This window comes from Peromyscus maniculatus, chromosome 20 (assembly GCF_049852395.1).
Source record: "Peromyscus maniculatus bairdii isolate BWxNUB_F1_BW_parent chromosome 20, HU_Pman_BW_mat_3.1, whole genome shotgun sequence".
Lineage (NCBI taxonomy): Eukaryota > Metazoa > Chordata > Mammalia > Rodentia > Cricetidae > Peromyscus > Peromyscus maniculatus.
The window spans coordinates 36,301,037-36,327,885 of record NC_134871.1 but is presented as its reverse complement, the minus strand read 5'-3'; the positions used below and the strand labels follow the sequence as shown (position 1 = coordinate 36,327,885).

Sequence of the window (26,849 nt, the reverse complement as noted above, 5' to 3'; positions counted from 1 at the left end):
GACAGCCCTGATACACACAGCATTACCTCTGACCAAAGAACTTCCTTCACAGCCAAAGAAATGCAACAGGAGCCATGGAGGATTTCGTTTGCTGTCTGGTAAGTCACCTATGCCTAGCTAGCTTATTAATATAGGTTAGTACCACCTGCCTAGGGAATAGTATTGCCTACAGTGGGCTAGATGATCCTACATCAATTAATAATCAAGACAACACCCCAAAGACATATCCATAGTCCAATATAATCTAGGCATTTCCTCAACTGAGATTTTCTTCCCATATAATTCCAGGTGGTGCCAAATTGACAATTAACTTGGACACCATAGTATGGATGAGAAACTGAGGCCTGCAGAAGTCATATAACTCAAGCAAGTTCCTCACTAAACAGTTGATTCAGAATTGCCAGAGAGTCTCATCCTACAAACATTGATCTGGACCACCTGGATGGACAGATATGAAAAGGTGGGTAGATGGCGGCTTGGGTGGATAGATATGCAGACTGAAGGACGGATGGACGGCCATGGTTCTCAGAAATGCCCCTGGTCATACTGAGACTTTTCTGCCAGAAAGCCTTTTCAAAGAAAATATGAAATTGGGTCTCTACATGAATTAACTCACATATTGGGGTCTCGCCTGGCTTGCTCCGAGTTCCATCCAATTCCTGACCAATCTCATCCACACACCAGCAGCTCCTGAGATTGAAGTGTGCCAAAGGCATGCTAAAGTCTGAGTAGGATCCTGGGTACTGGCGGAGTTGGCCATTTAGGATCTGCCAAAAGATGTACGGATCCAGGAGAATGTTCTCCCCAGGCTGAGTTGGAGCTCCCTCCAGTACAGCCTGTGGGACATCTTCAAGGGAAGGGTACTGTGCTAGCACTGGGAAGATGTTTTGCTGGCCAGCCTCATAGAGACTTTGAAGAAAGAAACTGAAGTTTCTGGAAGCTGCTTCTCTATAGCTCATGATCTTCATCAGCAGTGTGGCTGGGGTCAGTTCCTGGCCATCACTGTTCTGGGTGTTCCATCGCTCATACCACTCAAAGACCTGCTCAGGGGGTCCATCACACTGCACACGCCTCCACTGCCCACTGGCACTGCACTGAGGGATGTAGACACTGGAGAGGGAGGGCAGCATGCTGAAGTTAGAGAGCAGGACGTTCACAGCTCTGAGGAAAGCTTGTTCGGCTTGTAACTGGCAGACGCTGGGACCTGGAGAAGAATAATGGGTGGATATTTAATAAATTGAATAATCCCGAAGGATCAAGGTGACGGCTTAACTGTCAGCCGCAGAAACCTCAATAATCCTAAATTCAGGAATGACATCCAACCTAGTGACTAACCCAGCTATCAATCTGTCTGGAGCCTCAGAAATGTATGTGGCACACATTCTGTTGTATGTGTGTTATGTGTTTATGTGTGTATGTGTTTAAGCACATGTGTGAGTATGTGTAGGCCAGGGGCTGATGTCTGGTATCTTCCTCAGTCACTCTCAATCTTGTTTTTGTAGACATCATCTCTCTCTAAACCTGAAGCTTTCCTGTTTGGATACACTGGCTGGCCAGTGAGCTCCAGGTCCAGATCCACATGTTTCCACCTTCCCCCTCCCACAGCACTGGGGCTACAAATGCACATTGCTCAACATGGTTTTAGGTGAATGCAAACTCAGATCCACACCCCTGTGCAGCAAGCACTTTAGAGTTGAGTCTCTTCCCAGCCTAGGTGTGCCCACTTTCTTAATAACAAGCAAACATCTCTATTAGCTCATTAGAATGGCTAATATTGTCCAGGTCTCCATGGATAATGTTTAGCTAAAGTTATTCTATTAACTGAAGTTTACTCTTTAGTCATGAGCAAACTTGGTTTCTTATAATGTATTAGGTTCTGGTCTAAATAGAGACTCAAGGATTTGCAAATTAAATACCCAACAGACTTACACTGCTTGGGTTCACCAACAGTACTTTGAGTTCCAGGAATAGCCTGACCTTCAGCATCCACACAGTAACATTCTGCATTGAAGCACTGCACAGGCAGGAAGTACCCCTCACTGGTGCACGAAGGGACAAAGAAGCTGGAGCCAGCAGGCTGACTGCGTGCGAGGCTTTGCATCTGAACTCTTTGCGTTTCACACTTGGTGGGGCACCTGGGGCGTCCACCTCTGACTCTTGAGCCATCGAGTTCTTTGCCTCGGGAATCCACACACCAGCATTCTCCAGCGTAGCACTGGATATCCTCATAGCTTCCCCCAGCAGTGCATGATGGGACAAAGAGCCTCCCAGGTGTCTGTGTGCAAGCTTGAGCACTGAGCACCATTTCCATCACGTCTCCCAAGTCCCTCGCTACATCCTCAGGCACAGAAACAGCACGCTGCAAGAAGGTAAGAAATTCTGGAAGCTCCAGGAGAGAAGCAAGGAATTTTAAGGCATTTAGGTTCTCTTGCAGGTTGACTTTGAAGCCAAAGGTACCCACCACGGGTTTATTCATAGCAACTGTCTTCTCAGAGACACGGAGAGTTTCTGGGGTAGGATTAGAGTCCAACCCCACAGGGAGTAGTTTGGCTAGATCAGTTGCTCTGTCTCCATCCTGGAAGCCTGGGAGGCCAAGCTGCTGGAAAAACTGACTGAAGTTAAATGTGCCTCTCGTACCAAGGGCTCCTGACAAGTTAAACTGGGCAGCATTCACCAAAAATGTCCCTCCAAAGAGGTTTTGTTGGAGCCTCTTTGGATTGGTGGTGAACTGGAGGGCAAGAGCAGCCAGCTCTCGGGAGGGGAAAATAGCTCGGACGGCTTCTCTAAGTAGACTTTCCGGGGCAGCGAGCTGTCGCTGCTGCTCCACAGCCAGAGAGCGGAGAAGCCCAGAGTCAACAAAGAGCTCCTTGAAGGTAGGTGGGCAGGATGTGGCCAGTCTGGCACCACTTGTGGGGACCTGCCTGTCCTCGGGAGACAGCAGGTCCCGCTGGCTGATGTAACCTGGGGTTCCAAAGTAGAGTCTAGACAAGGCCTGCTGCCTTTCTGAGACACACGACTGATCTTCAGCTGCAGGAACAAATGAAAAACAGAGTTGTCAGAGCAAGCAGTCCCAAGAACCCCCCCTTTGCTATGTCCCCATGCCTCTGGTAGAAAGATACCAAAAGTTCACACCTGCCTTGTGGACCATTTTCTTGTCTGTGTCCACTCATGTCTTCCCTTCTCCCTTGAGCTCCCTCCGTGGGGCTAGTTCTGAGGGTGACTATTCCTGTCCTCGTAACCACTCAGACACCTCTTACCAGACTGATGCTTTTCTAAAGCCAGTCCATGAGACACCAGCCCATTTTCTGAAAACCCAGGCACACTTGCATTGGTCTGAGTGGTGTCCCATGAAAACCTTTGTTTGTTTGTTTGTTTGTTTATATGGGGTCCCTGAGTGTGAATTGAAAACAAAGTTTTGGTAGTTGTAATTAAGTTAAAATTTAAGTTAAACCTAGACTAGGGTGGGCTAGGAATCCCATGGTTGTTGTCCCTAGAAGAAAAGACACGGGGAAGAGGCCGTGTGAGGGTCAAGACACGCAGACTGGAGTGACAGATGCAGGCATGGAGCCAAGGAACACCAGAAATCACCAACCTTCATATTCGAAGGGAGTATGGATAGCCCTGTGCACACCTTCACTTCTGAATCCCAGTGTGAAAACTGTGAGAGACCACATTTCTGCTATTCAAGGCACCCACTTTGTAGCTATTGGCTCTGGCAGCCTCAGGAGTCCCATTTGCTAACAAAGTCTTGTTTGTATTGCTAAGCCACGGCTTCCCAGCTCTCTCTTGCTGGAATTCTCAATGGACTTTAATGCCTCAGCATATGCTCTTCCTGAGACTCTCTACTTCCTCCTGGGTGTGGTCTTGTCCCATTTACAGGTTCTTTCAGAATGAGACCTCTGCCAGCAATGCCAGTAATGCTTCGTAGAAGAAATACTTTGCTATATTGTGATATGTAATGTTAAAAACACAGCATATTCCATTATTGTCTTCTTTTCTATGTTGTAATACTAAAATGCTAGCCCAGTAAGCACACAGCGTACCCCTTGGGTTTCTTGATCTTTCTGTGAATTTGCTAGTGAGAAGGTGGTTGACTCAGTCAGCCCCGTGCATGGCCGGGACATTCTGTGCAAGTGTCCATGGGAGGAAAAACAGAACTCAAACAGCATCTGGCCCTCTTCACATAGGTAGACGTAAGCAAGCTCCATCCTCCTCCATAAATCCACAAATCTCAGGGGACCTTCTAAACCACCACCCCACTCTCAACTTGCAAAAGTAATTCTTTCCTCTTGATTCACACAGATGCCAAAAAGGAAGGCAGCCAGTTTCCCGTTGTAACCAAGCAACAGAGAAAGAACTGGAATATGTAGCTCATGTAGGGGTGTGTGTGTGTGTGTGTGTGTGTGTGTGTGTGTGTGTGTGTGTGCATGCATGTGTGTGCTGGCAACCTATAAAACTGAGCAGATCCCTCGGCAAGGCCACGGCATCCTGTAATAGGCATCACAGGAGGCTTGGAGGAAGTGAGCACATGGCTTTACTTCCCTTTCTACACCGAGAGCTGAGCCCTCCATACTTTTGGTAAGTACAGCTACTACAGACAGACAGTGAGGAAGAGTGAAAGTCCAAGACCCACCCATGCATTCAACAGACTTCCTGCTTTAACATGGAAATCTCTGGTTCCTCATTCTCACCTGGCGGCTGCAGGCCACAATATGTTCTAGGTTAGTTTTCATCTAACTGGGCGATGCTACCAAACGCTTCCAAGGCAAGGCTTTAAACATTTCTTTTATGACACCTCTACATTCACCAAACAATATGAAGACTATCTAATGGCAAAGGGAGAAGTAGAAGGATTTAGTGGGACTTGTTGAATCAACACTAGTATCTCTCTACTTTGAAGCCATGAGACTTGAGTTCTTCCGTCACTCTTGCACAGCTTAGCGCCCCTGGCTGGAAGCCATGGTGCTCCTGGATTTCTCCCTCCCCGGTAGTAGCCACACCCTTCCCATCCTTGGGCCTTACTGAGATGTCGGTGACGGTGCTAAGGTTCACACCTGCACTCCTGCCTTAGCATACCCGGCAGAGTAATGTCCCTCCAAGAGCATCTTCCTTCTCAGAACCACAGTGTGCTACTTTAGCAAGTCTCACCACAGTGTCAGTCAGAGCTGGGAGTCAAGAGAGGCTCCTGATGGAGCCTGCAGAAGAACAGACTCAGCTCCCGCCTACATTTCAGACTTCCAGCCTCCAGACCTGTCAGCTGCTGAGTGAGTTATGATTGTCACAAGGGACCCAGCTTGGGATACTTTGTGACAAGAGCCCTGAGAAGTCAAGACCTCACCACTGTCTTCCCTAAGGACATTTAGGTGACCTTCTAACTGGCTGCCTTATCTCAGGTCCAAGGCTTCTTCCAACTCCTCCCCTAACACTGCTGGGAGACATATATTACACACACACACACACACACACACACACACACACACACACACACACACACAGCTCAACAGGCCTCTCCAGGATGAGCCTCATATCAGCCTCACTTCCCTCCAGCATGAAGCCCAAGCCTTGGCCAGGAGAAGTGCTGCAGAGGCTTGTTCCCTGTGCCTTTCCCTGAGTCACAAAGTGCACTCCATACTCTGACAGTGTCTCTTGCCCGTCCTCATAGATTCAGAGCGTATAGAAAGTGTCTCATTAACAGACACTCTGAGCAACTGTCCCTCATCCACGAAGCCTTCCTCGGTGCTTTGGAATAGAATTAACCTTGCCCTTGCTGCTCCGTCAGCTTCCTGTATACACTCCTCCCACAGCAAATGAACACCGAATTCTCCCTTCCTTTTTGTTACCAGTGAAGTCCCGTGGTGTGCCATAGGTTCTATGATGAGTAGCTATGTCTGACATAAGACAAAAAGTCTACCGCAAGTTAGTAGCAGCAGACTGTCTTCAGTCACATACAGTTTGAAGGACATTGGGGGACATTCAGTTAGCAGTCGGGTAGTGAGCTCCTGAGAGACGGGTGTGAAGAAACGGTGACAGTAATGGACTCTGAGGAGAGCAGAGCATTCATCCCTGAGGGGAAACTTACCACAAGATGGCAGCTGCCCTTGCTGCTGAGTGCCAGGGATCTCTGACCCCTGGGCATCCACACACCAGCACCGCCCTTCGGTCTGGCACTGTATTGCTTGGTAGCCCCCATCCCTGCGGCATCTCGGGATGTGTGGGTGACCAAAGCTGGTGGCAGCAAACTGCTCTACTTCACACTTGGTGGGGCCTAGAAGAGACCACACAACAAAGAGGGCATGCATGAATAAGGTCTGAGCCTGCATGGATTTTGCTGCCCCCGAGTTATAGCTCTAAACTTACTTGGGTGTAACAGCCAGGCAGAGGGAAGCAACCCCAGGACCCCCTGGGTTCCACAGCAGAAGCACACGGCTGTTCCTAGCTAGTTACTTACATCGGAATCTGCCAGAGATGACCAATTGAATGGCCAGGAAGCGTCTCTGCAATATCCGGTACATGGTATTTTGAGTGAAGGTAGAAGCCCGGTCCAGGCCAGCAAAGATGGTGTCATAAATTTCATCCAGTAGCAACTCCAGACCTGAGCAAATGCAGACAGCATTTCAGGGATGGGCTCCTTGGAAAAGAAAGCTCTGATCTGGCTGAGCTGACAGATGTCAACAGGTCAGCGTCTACACCAGCAGCATTATGCATTGGGCCCAGGCATATCCATCCTTTAGACTTTGCAAGTTGTCATCAGTCACAGAGTTCATGCTTGAAAACCGGGCAACAGAGTTACAAAATGCTAATGAAAACAGTGACAACATTTTAAGTGTGTTTGTGATTTCCACAGGGCCACATCTGTAGTTATCCTTGGCCATATGAAGCCTGATGCAGGCCCTGGGCTACAGGTTGGACATGCCTGGAATAATACTCTAACGGTTTACAAAGTCAGGGCTGCTGTGAGCAGCTGTTCAGGTGTTTGATGGTGCAGAGGAGTGCTTCCTAGAGAATGAGGCCAGTAACCTGCCCTGTCTTCCACTTGCCACACAGCAAGGTGGGCACCTCTTTCAGCCTTCGATGCCACCAGTACAAGCAAACAGAAGCTTCAGCAGAGTACCACTGATGAAAGCTGGCTAAGGCTGTGTCTTCTTCCACACCCATAGCAACCTCACAAGGATGTGGAAAGCCAGTGCTATTTCTGCTTTAAGCAGAAATATTATTGTCCAAGAATTATCCTCGATCCCTTCTCATTGCCTGAAGTGTGTCTGATTACCTGTCTCAGCCAGCTCCCGCCCCTGGCTGTCAGCGCAGTAACAGTACCCAGACACTTCAGGGAACCTGCTCCGGAAGGAACTGAAGGTCACAAATGCATCTGGAAACCTGACAGAGAGGAAGGTACATGGTTACCATTTCACAGAAGACAAGTTATCCCCAATGAAAATCAATGTGGCAGAGTCCTCGGCTCTAAGACTGCATTTACGGCTCTTTCCTACACTGGCTTAACTTAGCCAGAGCAAGGGTTAGACTATGCTTAGCTGTCATCTACCAATTAGCTCTTCTCCTTGTGGGTGGCATTTGGCCAATTTGTGTCCACACACATACATGTCTTAGAGGACCACAGAGAAAATAAGTCATGAGCACTACATCAGCTTCCCCAAGAGAGTAACTGCAGAGTCCAAAGGCTGGGTTTGCTTCATAGGTATATGGTTGGCTGCAGATGGTCTCTTTTTGGGAAAGCAACTTCTCCCAGGGCTTTTTACAGTTTTCAAGGGCTGTGAAGAAGAAGCCAGGTTCTATTACAGGAGAGCTGTAAGGAGATGTTTCCGCTCTGTCATTAAATTCCAAATGAATTCACCATTTCTTTCTGTTAGCTGAAGAAACGCTCGTCTTAGTCATGCCCAATCTGGAGAATGCTATACAGAGAGCCCATGTGCTGGGTCCTCATCTTTGCGTATAAGGAGCCTAAAGTACTGAGAGTCAAATTGCCAGGGTCCTCTCCAGGGCAATGAAGCAGTCAGCAGAGAATTTTTCTTTATACAATACCAGGAGACTTTTTTTTTCATGTCCTATGCCACTAATGTATTACATTCAAGTGCATGTTTCTACCTATGTCTGAAAACGTAGCACGGCAAGTTATTTTCTGTATAAAGAGTTATATTACTATATTACACCTTCCAACAAATCCTAAAAACTACCTCCATGTCCAATGGCAGAGAAATGAATTATAGTAACCTGTCCCCAAATTGGATAAAATACTACAGATGAGGGTGACACTCTTAAATGAGCCAAAAAGAGAACTTCATTCAAAAGGGACAGACACAAGACAATGATCATTGCCACTCTGGAAGGCAATGTAGGGAGATCCCTGTCTGATTCTGAACATGTATTACACAGGACACAAGTATTAATTAACCCGAATGGAAGTTACGAGCATTATACCAGCTGGCTCCTTAACTGAGGAAACTCTAAAGTCCAAAGGCCAAGTTTGACTTACAAATACAGAAAAGTGCTGTAGAAATTACAGATCTGTGACAATGTTGCTTGTCTGTTATTGTGGGCTTGTGGATTATGTGGAAAAGGGTGCTATCCTAAGTGGGGTGCAAAAGTCAAAATGAAAAGCTCTCTCTGTCTTGTTCCTCCAGATAGAGGGTATATAACTGTTCAAAGTTCATTCACTGGAATAACTGGGTTTTAAAAGGGACAATGATAGCAAACCAGTCGCTTCTATTTGTTGAGCTCTGCTTTGCAAAAGATAATTGCAAAAGTGCTCACTCCTCATTGAGTCGTTCATGCACCCGGTGCTCTTCACGAGATGGTAGTAGTATTTCCATCTCATCCTTGAGAGGAAGGCAGTGAGGAATGTGGGCTGCTGTCTCAGCCCAATGGCAGTACCTTGGATTCACATCTGGTCTTATCTAACATCTGATCCTTATCCCTGCCAATAGTGTTTCTCAGTGTGGGTTGGGCTTGGCTCCTGTCCCATGTCTTTGGAGACATGTGTCTGTTGTAACATTATTCTGTGCATGCTCAACACCTCACTTTCCCTGGCATCTAAGAGATGTTGAAGATACCCTGTTAAGGACAGATGCACATACCAGTCCCATGGATGGCTGAGAGGGCTCAGACACCCACTGCAGCAAAAGACTCAAGACATTTAAACTACTCTACACCCTGAAGTGCTGAGGTAACCCAGAGGGCCACCTCAACCCAGGGAAGGTATCACCCTTCATGATCTTGGCATGATCTCTATTCCACTATTTTATAGTCAAAATCCCCTTCTTGGAGTTTCTGGCCTATGAAGAAACCAGTACCTACTAGTGCTTTTGGCTTAGTCTCTCTTGATTTCTCCCCTTCCTTCATACTGAGGGACTCTCCCTGACTTTAGCCAGAGGAAGGGCCTTTCTGTCATTTCAGGACTATTTCCTGGAAGTCTGCTATTACTGTTCCCCAGGACTGCCCTCAGTGCCTGTGGAGCAGGCCCTGTGTCTCCATATGTGATTCTCTCTCCTCAGCTCTGTATTCAATGAGAAGAGCTAGGACCTTGAATCAGCATGGCAGAATTCTTGCCATGGCCTACCACGGTGATTATCACTATTCACACTAATCAGAATCAGTAAGGAGCACTGGGTGAGGGAGAGTCATTCTGCTAAGCATTTTTCCTAGTCTATCTCATTCAGTTCTCACAATGTTTCTTAAAAAAGGGATCCAGCTGACAACTGGGGAAGTTGGGATGCAGAGTGATGATAGCATCCTGAGGCCAGGGCATCTTGAGCCCACTTCCTCTGTTCCTTTTCCATGGAGAAGGCCAGAAGGCAAGGTGCATACTAAAGTAGAATGTGGTCCTTTGGGGCCCTACCTCCAACTGGCAGTGAGTACTGAGTTCTTGTATGTTTACAACTTGTTTTAATACAATCTGACTTCTGTGGGTAGGTTTTGAGATGGCGTCTCCACCTGTGGGTTTGGGGACTCCTCCTCTACCACAGTCATTTCTACTCTGAATGACAATTTGATTGTTACTCTTGCAACTTACATTGACTTGTGAAGATAGCAGATCCCCCTACCCTGTAGCCATCAAAGAAAGGAAGAGCCCTGAAACTGAACTAGCAGACCCAGTGAGAGACAGCCTAGCTACATCTCCATCCTTAGGTCTGCTGGATTTGGCTCCAAAAGGCTCCCAAATAGTGAAGTTTGAGCTGCATTCTAAAGTTCCAACTGGCCATTTGAGCAAGAAAGAAAGGAAGACATGTCTAGAAGGATCATTGATATGTCTCCAACATCCAGACAAAACCCCAAGGGTGGCAGAAGAGCAAATAGAGAAGTGGACAGTCCTGGAGGAGGAGGAAGAAAGAGAGAGCATGCTCAGCCCCGGCATATCCATGACCGAAACCGAGTGTGTGGCTGGCTGCTTATGGGCACCGGCCTAGGGAAAGCCTTGGTCTCATTGACAGGAGGGTATTGTCAAGCTATATAGCCAAAGATGGCCATGGCATTGTTCCCTTGATAAGGACTCAGGGACCACAGCTCCTTCTATCCTCGATAGAATAAAGAGGCATGTTTCCCTGAGAAACTGGATTATTCTCAGACTTAAAAAACAAAAACAAAACTCTTCTCTGGTTATAGCCAGATCTCAGAGGTAAATACAAATCCCCTTAGAGTTCTTTGACTTTAAAGAAAGATTGTTCTAGATCCATCTTTGCCCTGACTTCTGATTTTCTATTCTTACTCTGTCTCCTCCATGATTTCCACTAACATCTTTTATCCTGCTCTAGGCACATACAAAGAGAGAAGATAAAATCAACATGGCTAATGAAACAGAAATGTGTTTCATCTTGTGGGAAAGGTGGAATCTCAGAGTGACCAGAGCAGAGTCCTTCAGACTGAAAATCCTAGAGCAGGGACCAATGACAGCATCTCTGAGTTTATGCTCAGGTTGGGCCACCCCAGACTTAGAGGGATTAAAAATGAAGCCCCGTGGATTCTGGATGGCTGGTCTCCAGCCCTGCTGTTTGCAGAATGCCACCCATGCCTCTGGATCTCTGGCAACACTCTCCACTCCATCCGTTTCTCTAATCTTTCTCTTGGCAGGCCTCCAGAAACCTAACCTGCAACTAATACATTAATAAATTAACAATGTGCTGATCTCTCCTGCACTGGAGTGGGTAGTCCTTAGGAGAGGGCTGTACACAGCCTAGCAGGGTCCCCAAGTCAAATTGGTCACCACAGGTGGCCTTGAAGGTGACCAGATGATCTGTCTGTGAGGATTTCCCAACAGTCTTCCGTGTTCCAATTACAAGGATGCTTCAGTATGTGTTAAGGTGCTCTTGACTCTTTCTATGGGACGATGTGCTAGGACATTTGAGGCGAGGCTTGTTGCTAAGCAGGCAGGGTAAGCATAGTAATTAATGATAAGGGTTGATAATAGAATCTTAACACCGATCACTAAAACCTTGACAATGGCACCAGCCATGCTTCAAGTTCTGTGGGGCTCCCCCTACAGTTTGGGGCAGGACAGAGTCCCACAGTTGTGACTGAGCTGTGGCCATGAAGAAGATGGGGCAGCCAGAAGAACCAGCAGAGCTACTGTCCATTGCAACGTGGCTCCAAAGTTTCTAGCCTGGTTGCTATAGTAAGTAATTGCTTTTCCTCAGGGACTTCTAAGATCCCCTGGCATCAAGTCAGTTGTTTATGCCACATCTCCTAGGAAATCTCCTCAGATGGACTGGCCCCTACTCCCGAGTCAAATCGTGGCTTTTCCCTACCAAACAAAATTTCAGCCATCTGCTCAGAATGGAGTCATCCCTCACGGCTCTCCCTCTCCTCCAGATGTTTCTTCCCCACATTTCAAAGTCCTGTGTGATAAATATGTCTCCAACATAGCTCCATCTCTCTCAGGCACTGTTCCCCGCCCCTCCCCTCTCTCCTAGATGGAGCCACCATCATCTCCCTCCGAACTGAACCTGGAACTTGGGGTGGACTCTCAGTACTCACTCTGCTCTTCCCTACCCCAGGCTATTCTTTTTAAAGTCTGGGATCTATCTGGCAGCGTTTATGCAAAGCCCACCCCACTCCCTGCCCCAGCTTAAAATATTTGAGGCAATGTCAAGAACACACAGTAAAACAAAATCGCCCACTGCTTATCTGAAACCCAACTACAACTGGCTGTCCTGTATTGTATCTGTCAACCCCAGGTGAGCCCAACCTATTCGCTGTGGATTCCACAGCTCCTTCCATTGGTGTCCAGCTCTGCATAGTACCAGAAGATTCCTGATTACCCCTGGGCTTGCAATAATCAACCACCCAACCATTCCCATGACCTTCCCAGGCCAGAATTTGCTCAAAGATATGCTTGCTCACAAAAAAAAAAAAAGGAAAAAGGATCTCATTTCAGAACTGAATGTTTTTGTTTGCATTAACAATGAATACTTGACTCTCAACTTTTGTGTTTAACTAGACTGCCCTCTTGTGGCCATAGCTGTGAACTGAGCCTCAATCGCAAACTGTCCTGTTAAGGTCTTTGAACATCCATCCACCTGATCTCTAAACTGGGATTGTAGACCTACTGTAAGCAAGACACTGTGCCATATGCTGTGGGGGAAGAGAAACGAGTCACATAAATACAGGCAAGTGAATTATTTTCCATACATCTCTAAAGCTTACTATGTTTCCTAGTAATGTCTTCCAGGTTCCTTGGCTATATGCCAGAGACTACACTTTCTAATTATGTCTGTATTAAAGCTGAAACCTATAAAAATCCTTGGATACAGTTAGCATTCAGTTGGTGTGAATTGATGATACTTAGCTTGCACAGAGTAGATGAGCATTCAGGGAGTTGGGCTGTCTGATGATTCTGTGCTCTTTCTTAAGCTAATCACTAACGGCCAGGGGAAGACTCTAACCTACATTTTCTGCAATTGGGTGATGCACTAGAATTCCCCGAAGATGAGCAAGTTGGGATGATGCACATTCTCAGTGGTTTCATCAATCGAGTCTCAGGAGAGCTTAACCATGGTCCAGTGAGCAGAGCACAAGCTTCCATTTCCCAGCTGAGAACACTGAGGAGGTTCTGGGAAGGTAAATGATCAGGTCACCTTGCAAAGCAGTGGCAGAGGCAAAGGCCATGAGACAGGATGGTACAAGAGACAGAGCTGGTAGGAATGAGGTGGCCAAGCGCCGAAGGACCCAGGACACAGAGGGTTTGGTACAACACAGATCATTCAAGACTAACTTCTTGACCACATAAACCAATGCACACAACCTCCTAAAACCATATTATGTGTTTTGTATTCTTGGCGGAATGCATGAAATCGCTGATACTGCATTTTGTGGAAAACCTGGTAGGGTGTGATCTAATGAAAATGCCAAGCTTCTAAAGTGTTGTGCAGCTCAGATCAAGTTTGTCTGTGGGACCTGCACTTGGGGCATGGTCTGCGACCCATCTGGCACAATGCATGGGAACATTCTCTCTCACACGGAAACTGGTCGTTCTGGAAGGCAGCCATGTGGAGGCTCAGGTTCTCTCCCAGAATCCACAGCAGCGTTCACACAAGCTGCTGCTTTCTTTGTTTGCATTCAGAATGGTCTGATTTCATCTGACGTCTGCACAGTCCTTCACAATCAGTGGGTGATCTAAGTAGCCAGATGCTACCTGAACATTTGGGTCAGAGTGTATAGGGTGCTTCTCATTTTATATTGATTATTTAAATACAAGTGCACACACATAGAGAACTTACAGAAACGTATGCGTGTGATCGTACCCATGCTTTTTAATGGGTTCTATCCCCTTTGATGAGGATCCCCTTTCTGTCCACCCTTGCACTACAGCCCTCACCTTCAAATGGCCTCCAACAACTGGGTGCTCCCTAGCATTACCCTCTGCCCCTGCTTCTATCCAGACCCAGCATACTCGTCTGATCAGAGGACCATATGTGCACATGTATAAGGAATCTTTTGCTATCGGTTTTTAATAATTCAGTCCTGCACTTACGCTACCCATCATGAGTTGTTTTGGCATAACAGGCTTCAGAACCCTGCTCAAGTCAACTTCCCCAGCTCTGATGCCTTCTTTGGAGCAGCTACCCAAGTGTTTATGGCATGTTACGTTTAGTCAGCCACCCCCCTGTTTGATGAGTTGTCACTTTTCTCCCCAGTTCTCGGCTAGGATGGAGAACAATGCAGCAAACACACTGATAGGTAGGTCTTCACATGCTGGTGTTTTCATTTGCATGGTGGGCTAGTGGGGCAGAGAGTACACGTATGTGATAGTTTGTCTAACAATGGTCCTCATAGGCTAATAGATTTGATCACTACGGAGTGGCACTGTTTGAAAGGATTAGGAGGTGTGGCCTTGTTGGAGGAAGTGTGTCACTGGGAGTGGGCTTTGAGGGTTCAAAAGCCTATATCAAGCCCAGAGTACTCGTTCTCTCTCTCTCTCTCTCTCTCTCTCTCTCTCTCTCTCTCTCTCTCTCTCTCTCTCTCTCCCTCCATCCCTTTCCCTCTCTTTCTCTTTCTCTCTCTGCCTACGAATCAGTATGTAGCTCTCAGCTACTGCTCCAGCATCTGCCTGCACGCCACCATCCTTCCCACCATGATGACAATGGACTAAACCTCTGGAACTGTAAGCAAGTCCCCAGTTAAATGCTTTCTTCTATAAGAGTTGCCATGGTCACGGTGTCTCTTCACAGCAATAGAACAATGACTAAGATAATGCAATTGTAATTACAGCAGCTATTCCCAGCTGGCTTTGTTAAAAGGGCTCCTGAAAGGCTAAACTTGCCGGTCAGTGACAAATGGGAACAAGGCATCTCTTTCTTCATTCTCCACCAGGCTGCATGTAACACATGACACTCCCAGATCCTAATACATACATGAGCTTGAAGAGCCAATGGTTCCCTAAGTGTTACCCCCCCCACACACACACACACAAGGGGACCATTTACCCTTACCTGTTGTAGCTGTGGATCAGGTCAAAGATCATCATATCTGTGGTGTTGACAAACTTGCACTGGACAGGCATAAACTCCCCATCTGCAGAGCACTGGGGTGGCGACTTGTCCCCTACCCCATGGAGGAGACGACGGTTTCGGATCTCACAGCTCCTCGGACCTAAACATTGTCATGCAAAGCTGTTCAGACCTTATGGATGGGTAGGGTGCATATGTGTCTGTAGTCAAGATGCAGGTACTTATGTTACCTATGGGACCCATGGGACCCCACCAGTGCCCAAACTAGCCCACCAAAGGCTCACAAGCATGTGTTGAAATCCTGTTTGGACTTATAGTTGTCTAAAGTCGCAGAACTGCCTGTGGGACTCTTTCCCTTTCCCTTGAGGGCCAGGAACTCTCTGTGTTGTCGGGCGTGTGATTTGTGGGGAGCCAAACTGCAACCCACTCAGGCATTCTGGTGCCCATGACAGTGACACTTACACCGAGTTGGCCTCCCCAGCTGGCGGGTGCCATACACCTCCATGCCTTCTGTGTCTACACACCAGCACTGCCCCTGCCACAGGTCACACTGCAAGGGTGCATAGTCGCCCGAAGGCTGGCACTGAGGGAGGTAGAGGGCATCTGTGCTGTTAATGTAGCTGCTCAGCAGGATCTGCTGCCTCTGTAGCTGGCAGAAGGACAGACCTGGGGGCACAGAAAGAAGCATCAGACAAGGGCTTTGGGGAGCACACAGGATCCAGCCCAGGAGGGCCCTTCCTCCCTGAGGGACACTCAGTCAGAGATTCAGGAGGCTCTGTCATGTGGGGAACTGAGCCAGAGTGGGATGACTCTCACTAGCACGTTGGCACTATAGAGGAGTTTCTGGTAGAGTTGACAGAGCGTCTGAATCTGGAGTTCTGTGTGGGCTGCCTGTGTTGCCTGGGGAACTGCTTCCCTACTCTGAATTTCTCTCCCTCTCTACAAGTGAGAAGACAGCTGCCTCACCCTGGATATGGGAGGAAAAGCCCCTTTGTCTTTGCTCCTGTGGAATAGCTACCATGCACAAGGCTTATCACATTGCAGATCCTCACACGGGGAAAGCAGGATCTCCCTTCACTTTGTGGATTGGGGTTGTGTGTGTGTAGATCAGAGAGGATGGGTGACTTTGATTAAGGTGATGATGTCAGAGGGTGTGAGGAACCATTGTGATACCCAAACCAGCCACGCTGGCCTCATCAAACCACAGACCCAGATGGAGCTATCATCTATCCACTGAAAAAGACCATCCCTTTAAGCCTTGCTTTCACCATCGGACCAAGCATTGCTGAGCTCTGACCTGGCTTCAGAACCCTTCAATGTCTACTGGCCGTAACTGACTCAGTGCTGGGCCCGGTGGCCGGCTCATGGGAAGTCCTTGCTGGCTACTGACTAGGCTTGAGAATCTCATATGGTTTTCATAGTGGTCTTTGAGAAACTGGACTTTCTGCATATCCAATGAGGAGGAGCCAGCAGCCTAGTTCATTTGCTTAAGCCCTGTCCTTGTTCCTAGATGTGAGGTGTCCCAGTATCAGGGCCCCCTGCCCACTGGGTGCCCCTTTGCTACTTACAAACTGTTGGCCTCCCCAGCTGCCTGCTGCCAGGGACTTCCCTGCCGTCAACATCCACACACCAACAGGACTGGCCATCGTTTTGGCACTGGACTGTCCTGAAGAGAGACATACCACGTGATACCATAATGGGTTTCTGAAGCCCCATTCTGGCTCCCGCTCATTGAGACCAGGGGTCTAGCAAGTCACACAGAAAAGCCAAAGTTGTGATCAGACAAGGCCCTGGAGCGAGTCCCTAGGGCAGGGGAGTCTACACTGAGAGTTTTGGGATGGCCTGGGGTAGAAGGCTGGGTAGGGAGAAGCCTATATGGAGATCCTCCTGGGGGCAAGGCGGGCCTTAGTCATCGGTGGCTAGAAGAAGAAACACTTGGAGAGCCACATACACAAGGTTGGCAAAGAGGGAGGCACACCCCATAACTCTTCCCTCACAACCCTGAAATTCCCACGGGTCCCGGAGAGAAAGGCAGCAGCTTTTGCCTAAGGGAAGCTTAGTAAGGAAGCAGGGTGGTATTTCACAGCTAGAGAGGAGACCTCTCCACTGGAGTGCACAGCTCGGGGAGAAAGGGTTCCTGCTCCATGGGGAAGAGGGTTTAGACCTTAGCCTGACTCTAGGTGGAGGAAGACAACCCCAGGATCCAAGATGTGTCAGGGCGCCTGCAAACGCCCCTTTCAGAGCAGGAGGGGGAAATGGCCTAGTAGCCCAGGGAAGCTATGAAAACAGGGTAGGCCAAGTTACAGGCATTTCCTGCTTTACCCACCAGGGAATTGGGGGGTAGGTGCCTAGGAGCATCCTTACCTCTATTTGGGCTTTGCTAAAAGACCTTGCGCATTATGTTGTAAGGCAGTAAAAATAAAGCTTCAGCAAGAATTGAAGGGCTGTCAGGGGCTCTCTTCAGCAGACTATCTGTACGTGAGGACAAGAGGAGCCCCCTCCAAATGACAGCATAGCTCGGGATCTCTGAGCAACTGGGTGGATACAACTGGGAATTACAGGGACAAGATGTGAGGTTCTTTGGAGCATTTTGGGTTCCCGGGGCTCCTACTAAAGCCAGGCTTACTGGAAACTTCCATCTTCGGAGCACTGTGGAACATATTCAGCCTGCTTCAGAAAGGCCTTCTCCCTCTGCAGCTCACAGGGGCGGAGTGGCTGTGCATCTACCTGGTACTCTATGTGAAGGAAAGTGACACATGAGAAGGGTTCAGGACAGGTCCCTGTCACTCAAGACAGTCCTTCAGATACAGACACGCCGCGACCTTTGCTTTCCCAGTCTTACTGAGTGTTGGCAGTCATTAATACCATCCTCAGTGCAAAATTAGTTCATTTAATCATCTGTACTCTCCTGGGAGGTGATGGGAATATCTCCATTCTCCCGGGAGCATCAAGCCACAGGCATCAGTGGGAGTACACCTTTTAAAAAAGGATTCCTGAATCAATTTTGGGGTCCTTGTGTACCTAAGCCACTGTGAATTAGGATAAAACACCATAAGGAAATTGGTCTTGCCATCACCAAGTCATGCTTGTGGGGGTCCACCTTTCAGGCTTACAAAGCACATGCCTCTTATTTTTCACTAAGGACCCACATGATGTTCTGATCTCACTCAGAAATCATAACCACCTCAGGAGCTAAGTGTGTATGTTCTTTGTACAACCTATCCACCCTGAGTGCGTGTGTGTGTGTGTGTGTGTGTGTGTGTGTGTGTGTGTGTGTGTGAGTGTAGCTGCATGATGTGCACATGTGCGTGTGCACATTTGCATGGAGGTCAAGGGTCCACATTGAGTGTCCTCCTCATTAACTTCTCTATGTTTTACACAAGGGTCTCCCACTGCTCCTAGAGCCCACTGACTGACTAAACTGACTGGCTAGTGAGCTTCAGGGATCCACCCATCTCTGTCTCTTCTAGGCCTGGAGTTTCAGATACACATTACAGGGCCAGGAGTCTATGTGAATTCTAGAGATCCAAACTCAGGTGCTCATAAACACACACCAAGGAGATGGCCAACTGAGTCATCTGCTTGAGTTTTTGGGGGTAGAGGGGGGCTTTTCAAAACAGAGTTTCTCTGTGTATCTTTAGAGCCTGTTCTGGGACTTACTCTGTAGCCCAGGCTGGCCTCAAACTCACAAAGATCTGTCTGCCTCTACTTTCTGAGTGCTGGGATTCAAGGTGTGGGCCACCACTGCCCAGCCACCCTCCGCCTGATTTTTAACATAGAAACTGAAACTTGGCAGTCTGTGCACAGTGAACAGTTAAGTGGCCAAGCCCAGTCCAGAGCTCGGGTCTATCTTAAGCCACAGGGTGATCTATCCTGTTTATTCCCTGCCATAATCTTCTCAAATGCTGTCATGGCTGGAAGACTCTTTGGAGCATCCAAATATATATTAAAAGCATATGCAAATGCCAAAAATATGAGTTAAGTGTGAGATGAGGGAAGCTATGATTGAATTTGTTTCTTTATCTCTACTCCACCAATTCCCAGCTCTAGGATCTCAGGTCATACCTGAGGTTCATACCTCTCTGAACTTCTTTTCATCCAGACAGAGAAGATCAAATATCTAGCCTCCGCATTTGTGAGGTTAGATGAGATCAAGCATGTCTAGGGGCCCTCCCAGAACCTGGCTGAGCCCCATGCCTGAAAACTCCCTCTTAAACCCATGGCTTCAGCCTTAGAACTTACCAAAGATGTTAGCTGCTACCAGACAGACTGAGTTCCACAAAGCAAAGACCCACAAGACCAGGGCCATCTTCCTGCCCTCTCCTAGGGATAAAGGGCTAGGAGCAATGTCCTGCTTGAGTCCCTTCATCAGGGAGCCTTTATAGTCCAGGGGCAAGCACTGCTCTCAAGTTCAAGGACACTTGACAGGGCAAGAGAACACCTTGTTTTCTCTGCCAGTCACAGGAACTCTCTCCACTTGAGTCTGCTCTCCCTAAGCATACTCAAGTGGTCAGTAGGGTGACCCCTCTAGCCTGTGGGGACAAGAAATGGGAGGGGACACCAAAACCCCTCTTTACAGGCAAATGCCAGAGTTCTGTACCCTTAGGGGTGACAGAGTTGGTTTGTACCACTGTGAAGGATAAAATGTTTCCTCTCCTCCTCCTCCTCCTCCTCCTCCTCCTCCTCCTCCTCCTCCTATCCTTCCTTCCTTCCTCCAATATTGTTTTAGAGCTTAAAATCTGTACTCTATTATAGAAAATGAAGCCATTGGCAGAAAACAGGAAAATTCTTCCGTCATTATTGTTGAATGTGAGAACTGTACCGAAGGAAACCAAGGCCACCTCACATACTCTCACATGCATGAGCACACACACCTATGGACACACCTCTCTCTAGTCCTTCCATAACTTCTCTGGGGTCCCTGCCCAGTTAGCAGAGGCAGAAGTGGGATTCTCTCACACAGAAGGTCCACATGTCCTGGCTTCTCTCAGTATCCGCTTCCCTCCTTCCCAGCTACCCCTGCACAACCTATGAAAACAAGCTAAGCAGGCCATGGCCATGCATGCCTCCTTGTCTACAGGGTCTCTTCAAAAGAGCAAATAGAGAATCTAGGAGTGTGGGTCATCCATGCCACCACCATTGTTGTCATTATCTTCTCATTGTGCAAAGGGCGTCATCATTGTGCTGGACATCATCGCGTCATTGTGTAACGACAAATACACAGAACAGCCCAGCAGGGCAGGGGGCCGTGAATGACCTCTCACCAGAGGGGCGGAGGAGGAGGAGGACCATGTCGGAATCTGAAGAACAGTGTCCTTAGCACCAGGAAGGAGAGCTGGGGAAAGAGGGTATGCCTCCACCAGGCAGAAACCAAGGGTTAACTCTCTGCACTGGATGTAGAGCATGGAGGGAAGCTGCAGAAACCAGGCTTACTCAGTCTTAGACGGAAGTGCACAGCATTGGTGGCTGTGTTAGCTGGCTTGAGCTGCCTTCACAGAGTATCATGGAGGTAGTGGCGTACACAGTGGACCTGCCTCTTGTTGGAGTTCTGGGGGCTGGAAGACTGAGATGAAGGTGTCGTGGTTGGTTACTGAGGCTCCTCTCTGTGGCTTATGAGTCACTGGCCAGTCTTTGCCTTCATGTGGTATTTCCCCCCTGTATGCCTGGGTCCTAACCTTTTCTAAAGATACCAGCCACTTTAGGTTAGGGACTGCTTTAAATAGCCTTATTTTAATTTAGTTATTTGGCTGTACTGAGCTACAGAAGGAAGGCTCAACATAGGAATTTGGAGTTGGGATGTATAAATCATCCCTTGACACCTAAATGTGTTTCATTTGTGATACAAACTGAGTGTGAGATTAAGACAGGCAAGAAACCCTGCTCCTTGCCACCTTCCCGGGTATCCGCACTTTTAATGTTTTTCTACCACTCCCTCACCCCCAGCCAGGCCTCTCCACAGAGCTCAGGTCCCCTCTCCTTGGAAGCTTCACAGACTGTTCTCGTCCAAATACTTCCCACGCTGGTGGTTTCATTCTGATTCATCCTTCAAATCCCAGCAGGCACCCCCATCCCCTGCACCCTCACCTGTCTGCGTCTTTGGAGCCCCACAGCTCTAGGCTCGCAAGGCAGGAGAGAGCTCCTGACTAAGCTCACAGGGTCTCCTTCTCTGGCTGCAGGGGCAGTCCTAGAACATATCAGAAAATCCAACCCTCACCGCCAGGCATAGAGACTCACTCCAAGGTGCTCAGGAAAGCTAAGTGCAGTCACCTTGGAAAGAGAACAACTCACTAAGACAGGTCTCCAGCAAAGGCGGCCCAAGGGGCTGTGTTATGCATCCTGAAAGGAACTCCGGAGGAAGAAGTCCACATGCCCACCCCCTATTGCGCAGGCTGTAAGGACCCTGATGATCCCGTGCTCCAGAGGCCACCAGCACCTGTTAGGGCAGTAGGGTCAGCGCAACCCTGTGCATCCCACCATCTCCCATTTGCAGATTTTTCAAAGCAGGTGCGTCTCAGACATTTGAAGATGGCAGTGAAGAGGTTTGTCACAGACCCACTGTGCCCACTGCCTTGCGTGCACCGTGCCCCAGGGTAGCCAACGTATGCTGAGTGCTTAGTCACTGTGTCTGGCTCTGACGCTGGGAAGCAATGGAGTGTAGGTAGGTGTCGGGGCCAGATCCCTGCCGGAGTGTCTTTGCTCCATTGGATCTGGTGCTTCAGCGCCGTTAGGCATGACCCGTGAAGCAGGATGAAGAGGGATCTGGGGGGGAGGAACAGGCACTCGATGCTCAGACTCACCTGAGAGACCACTGAAGTGGGTAGTGTGAGCTCAGTACTGGGCAGAGCAGTGTGGGCTTCAGTCCACACCAGAGCTGCCCTGCCCCACCAGAAGAGGGCTTCTCTCTGCCCAGGCAGTAGAGCGAAGCAAGGCCTTCGTTATCCCCCATGTGAACTGCCTCCTCACCGTGACTCAGCTCCTCACCCCTGCTGTACCTTTATCCACTGAGACCCAGAACATGGCTTCCGCGCTAACTCCACGAGCTTCCACTTCCGGCTTAGACCTCCATCACTCTGGTGGAGGACTCCTCTGCCACACTGGTACAGGTGTTCCTTGGTTCTAAATGCAAAGGCTCAAACTTTGTTTCCTTCTTTCCCTAACACAGGGCCTCTGTGCATATTTAGACATGTGGGAGATGTGTTAAAAACACAGCCATTTGAGTACACGGGGAGATATTACAAATGAAACTTCATACACCTCCACTTCTGAGTCCACCAATGCCTGGAACCCTCATAGGGAACTGTTTTCTAGCTCTTTCCTCCCAGCTTTGGTCCACCACAGTATTGGTATTGTCACAGACCCACTGTCCCTCCTGCCTTGCGTGGGTCATGTCCCAGGTTAGCTGGTGGCCTCCAGAGCATGGGATCACCAGGGCCCTTACAGCCTAGGCAGTAGGGGCCGGGCATGTGGACTTCTTCCTCCAGAGTTCCTTTCAGGATGCACAACACAGCCCCTTGGGCCACCTTTGCTGGAGACCTGTTTTAGTGATTTCTTCTCTTTCTAAGGTGACTGAATATCCCTGCACTTAGTTTTCCTGAGCACCTGGGAGTGAGTCTTTATGCCTGGCGGTGAGGGTTGGATTTTCTGATGTGTTCTAGGACTGCCCCTGCAGCCAGTGAAGGAAACCCTGTGAGCTTTAGACAGAGACCCTTTGTTCCCTTGAAGGACAGCTTCTACCTCTTTCCCACACATCCACCCTGTGACTCAAAGCCACATCCTTCTTTTTCTTGGATCACCTGGGCAATAACAAAATTCATTAGCACTTGATTTCTCTATCCAGAAAGGTGGGGTAGAAATGCTTTTCCCTGTCCTTCCTAGGAGTGACTGGACCTGTGGACATCACCTGCGAACAAACATAAGAAAGACACTGAAAAGTGGAGGGAACAAGGAAGACAGATGAGCTAGCCTCAGGACCAGAGGAGTGTGTGGTAGCAAACCCCTGGGTTTGAATTTCAATCTCACATGAGAAGCTTGCAAATCACAAATTCCACTGAACACAGATAAAACCCAAACAACCAATCAGAAAAGCCCCCCAAAGCCAAGATCCCAGGAATGTGGGCGGGGCTGGCATGATAGAAACTTTTAGAAAATAACCCCTGGGCAAGAGCAGCCATTGCAGAAAAACTCCAGTCAGGCACTTCTGAGCCAACAAAGGCCAAGGGAGGAGCCAGGATGCTGGGAAGTCAGGACATCCCTCTCTCTGGTATCAGTGGAACCTTCAGGGGACCAGCAAGATGCCTCTCCTTCTACTAGGGTGGTGTCAGAAGAGGTCTAGAGGAGAATCAAGACCTTCCTCACACCCTGTTGTATCCAGGTCATCTCCCTGTGGTGCCAGCCAAGACCATGTGGGGAACACCCTGAGTCTCCTACCAGGAGGCATTAGCAGAAGGCAGAGGAAGGCTGAACTCCCATGCCCACCCCTTGCCAGATCGCTGGAGACTAACTAGAACAAGGAACTCAACTCCAGTCCCACCAGACAGTAGTAGAGAGGCTATGTTCTTCCCCACTGCAAGGGTGGAGGAGGAGCCCTGCTTACAAAGAAAAATGAAAAGACTCATTTTCTGCAAGACCACACAGCTTTGGTTTAGAAAAAAAACACAACTGTTTGTTGTACCAAGAACCAGGAATATCTTAACTTGTATTTAAAAATCAAAGAAACAATGGCTATGTGTTGGTGATATTCGAGTTATCTTGGGGTGATATGATTATAAATGAATCATATTAATACATGTAAGATGCACATCATAAAGTCTGACATGCAGTAAACACTCAATAATATTTTCTTGCGGATACAGAGGTTTTCAATGGTGGCGGCCCAATCAGTCTGATTAAAGGTCCTTGGCGTTCAGCGTCTTGATTTCTGTTTCCTTCGAGAACACCCTGTGCTACAGTGAAGATGAATGCACCTATTAATTCCACCCCCCCCCCCCCCACACACACACTAGTTCCATGGGCACCCATCTAAAGCCATGTGCCATGTTAGCTGTTGCCTTGGATTATGGCTCTAAAAGTTTTACAACCCTTATAGATCTTCACTTCAGGAATCCCTCCATGTGTTCCTGAGTGTTTTAAGTAGGAGCACCACGCTCAGATCAAAGACAACTTCTGAAGACAATGATGCTTCTGAAGACAGAGCTGTCACCCTTTGTCAGTCACCCTGGGTCTTGAGCATTTATTTGTTTTGCTCCGTTATTCTCTGCAGGAAACGAATGTGGCCCTGACATTTTCGTTATGGTTCCTTTTGCTTTTAGAAGACCCCTCCTGTGATCCAGCAATTGAAGTAGCTTCCTAAGTCACTCTTCAGTGGCTTCGTGGTTATCAACTTGATGGGATTAAGAATCACCATGGAAACAAAGCTCTGGGTATATCTGTGAGGGTGGGGGTTGGGTTAATTGGGGTGAGAAGACCTCCCTCCTAAATAGGGGCAGCACCATCTCATGGGCTGAAGTCCCAGACTGTATAAAAAGGAGAAAGCAAACCGAGCACCAGCGTTCATCTTTCTATTACTTCCTGATGGGGGAAGCAGTGTGACCAACTGAGTCATACCCCACCACAGTGGTCTGCCAACGGTGCAGATTTGGATGCTGCCTCCCTTGCTCTGACTCACTTCTGTGGATCTCACATTAGTGTTCCTCACTTTGGACTCACTAATGTGTAAGTTCTCCAGAAGCAGTGCCTGTGTCTCTGACTCCATCTGAAGATGGATGACATATAAAAATTATAGTATACAGTGAAACAGTCAAAGCCTAAAGGGAAATTCATAGCTTTAAGTGCCTAAAATAGAAGGAATTAATATCCAAAGTCAGCTACGATAGCTTCTACCTTAAAGGGTCAAAGAAAAAAAAGGAGAACAATGAAATAAGGAAAATTTAAAATATCAGAGAAAAAAATAAACGAAATAAAAACCACAATAGTAAAAATGAAATGTAGAAATAACCAGTTTCATTAAAAAAAAACTTAGAAATGTGAGAAGCCTCTAGGTAGACTGATAAGAGGAGTGAGGAAGGAAGAAAGAAAGAAAGAAGGAAGGAGGGGGAAGGGAAGGGAAAGGAAGGAGGGAGGGATTAAAGGAAAGAAAAAGGAAGGCACAGCTAGCTATAAAATCAAGTACAAAAGAGGACATCACTGCAGATGACATGTAAATTTAAATTAAAGTAGTTATAAAGTATATTTATGAAAACTATTATGGTTGCTATGTAAACAACTAGATAGTATGTATAAATTTCTAGAAAGAAACAAACTTCAAATTAACACTCAAAGAAATTAGAGGGCTCGAGAGATGTCTCGGCACCAGAACCCTGGCAGCTTATAACTTCCTATAACTCCCACTCTAGATGCCCTTTCCTGGCCTCCGCTGGCATTTATGTGTACACACCAACACACACATTTACCCATATACCAACAACTAAAAATCAAAGTAAAATATTTTTGAAAAGAAAAAAAAATAGTGAGTAGATGAGTATCAATAAAACTGAATTTCCCAAATGGCTTTACTGATGAATTCTACTAAACATTTAAGGAAGAAATAAAATGAACTTCAAAGTTTTCCAGAAAATAGAGAAGTGAATATTTCATCTGACACAAACCAGTATTATCTTGTTATTAAGGCTAAACATATAAGAAAAAAAATTTATCATTATTGTGGATGCATTGTTCTTAGTGGCATGATATAAAACCAATATAAAAACTAGATTCCATATAATAACCAAGTAGAGTTGATTCCGAGAGTGCAAAGTTGGTTTAACTTCTAAAAGTAGAACAACATAAAACAAACCATGAAACCATGATGAAAGACAAATACATATGACCATTTATATAAGAATAAAGATTAACATGGACAACTTTTTAAATCCAACACCAGAATAGCCCAACCATAAAACTCCAACTTTCATAATAAAAACTCTCGCAAAAGTAAGAGCTGAGACTAACTTCTTAAATTTCTTAAATTCAAGGTTTTTTTTTTTTTTTTTTTTTTTTTTTTTTTTTTTTTTTGGGGTTTTTCAAGACAGGGTTTCTCTGTGTAGCTTTGCACCTTTCCTGGAACTCACTCTGTAGCCCAGGCTGGCCTCGAACTCACAGAGATCCGCCTGCCTCTGCCTCCCGAGTGCTGGGATTAAAGGCGTGCGCCGCCGCCGCCGCCGCCGCCGCCGCCGCCGCCGCCGCCGCCGCCACCACCACCACCTGGCTAAATGGCTAAATACAAGTTTTAAAAGGGCACATACCAAACTTGTGGATAATATCACATTCAGTGGTGCAAGACTAAAAGCTTTCCTAGGAAGAAATAATCCCAGGATATCCACTCTCACCATCACCATCATTATCATCCATAACTGGATATTTTTGTCTATGCTAAGTCATTAATTGCATATGCATCAGTAAGAAGAAAATATGTGTAAATCTTAGGGTATGCCCAAACATCCTGTGATTAATGAGCACTTTCATGAGGGTTACAGGGTTCATCTCAATTTCGTTTCTTACTCATAGTCATGAAATCTCTCAAAACAAAATCAAGAGAATAATTTCAATCGTATCATAATCAAGAATAAATGACAGCATTGGTTCCTCTTCCCATTGCTATGATAAAATAACCTGATAAAAAAATAACGCAAGGGATAGAGGATTTCTTTTCACTTACAGTTTGGAAGGAAGTCCATCATGTCAGGGAAAGCATGGTGACAGAAATATGTAGCAGCTGGTCATGTTATCACAATCAGGAAGTAGACAGATAAATGCATGCTGCTGAGCAGTGTCTTTTCCCCCTTTTAATTGGCACAGGACCCAACCTGATGCAAATAACCTAGTCAGGAAAATCCCTCATACACATGCCCAGAGGAACCT

The 26,849-nt window shown here is 47.4% G+C and overlaps 1 protein-coding gene across 1 annotated transcript in view; it reads right to left on the bottom strand.

Moving 5' to 3' along the window:
* The window catches only part of Tg (thyroglobulin), a 186,485-nt gene extending 167,222 nt beyond the window's left edge, over positions 1-19,263 (bottom strand). The window contains exons 1-10 of the mRNA XM_076556000.1: positions 19,197-19,263; positions 17,581-17,689; positions 16,523-16,620; positions 15,417-15,620; positions 14,937-15,096; positions 7,268-7,374; positions 6,449-6,592; positions 6,080-6,265; positions 1,930-3,027; positions 617-1,204 (exon numbers count right to left, since the gene is read on the bottom strand). Coding sequence (XP_076412115.1) covers positions 617-1,204; positions 1,930-3,027; positions 6,080-6,265; positions 6,449-6,592; positions 7,268-7,374; positions 14,937-15,096; positions 15,417-15,620; positions 16,523-16,620; positions 17,581-17,689; positions 19,197-19,263 — 2,761 coding nt within the window. The remainder of the gene's footprint in view (positions 1-616; positions 1,205-1,929; positions 3,028-6,079; positions 6,266-6,448; positions 6,593-7,267; positions 7,375-14,936; positions 15,097-15,416; positions 15,621-16,522; positions 16,621-17,580; positions 17,690-19,196) is intronic.
* Between the last annotated feature and the right edge of the window lie 7,586 nt (positions 19,264-26,849).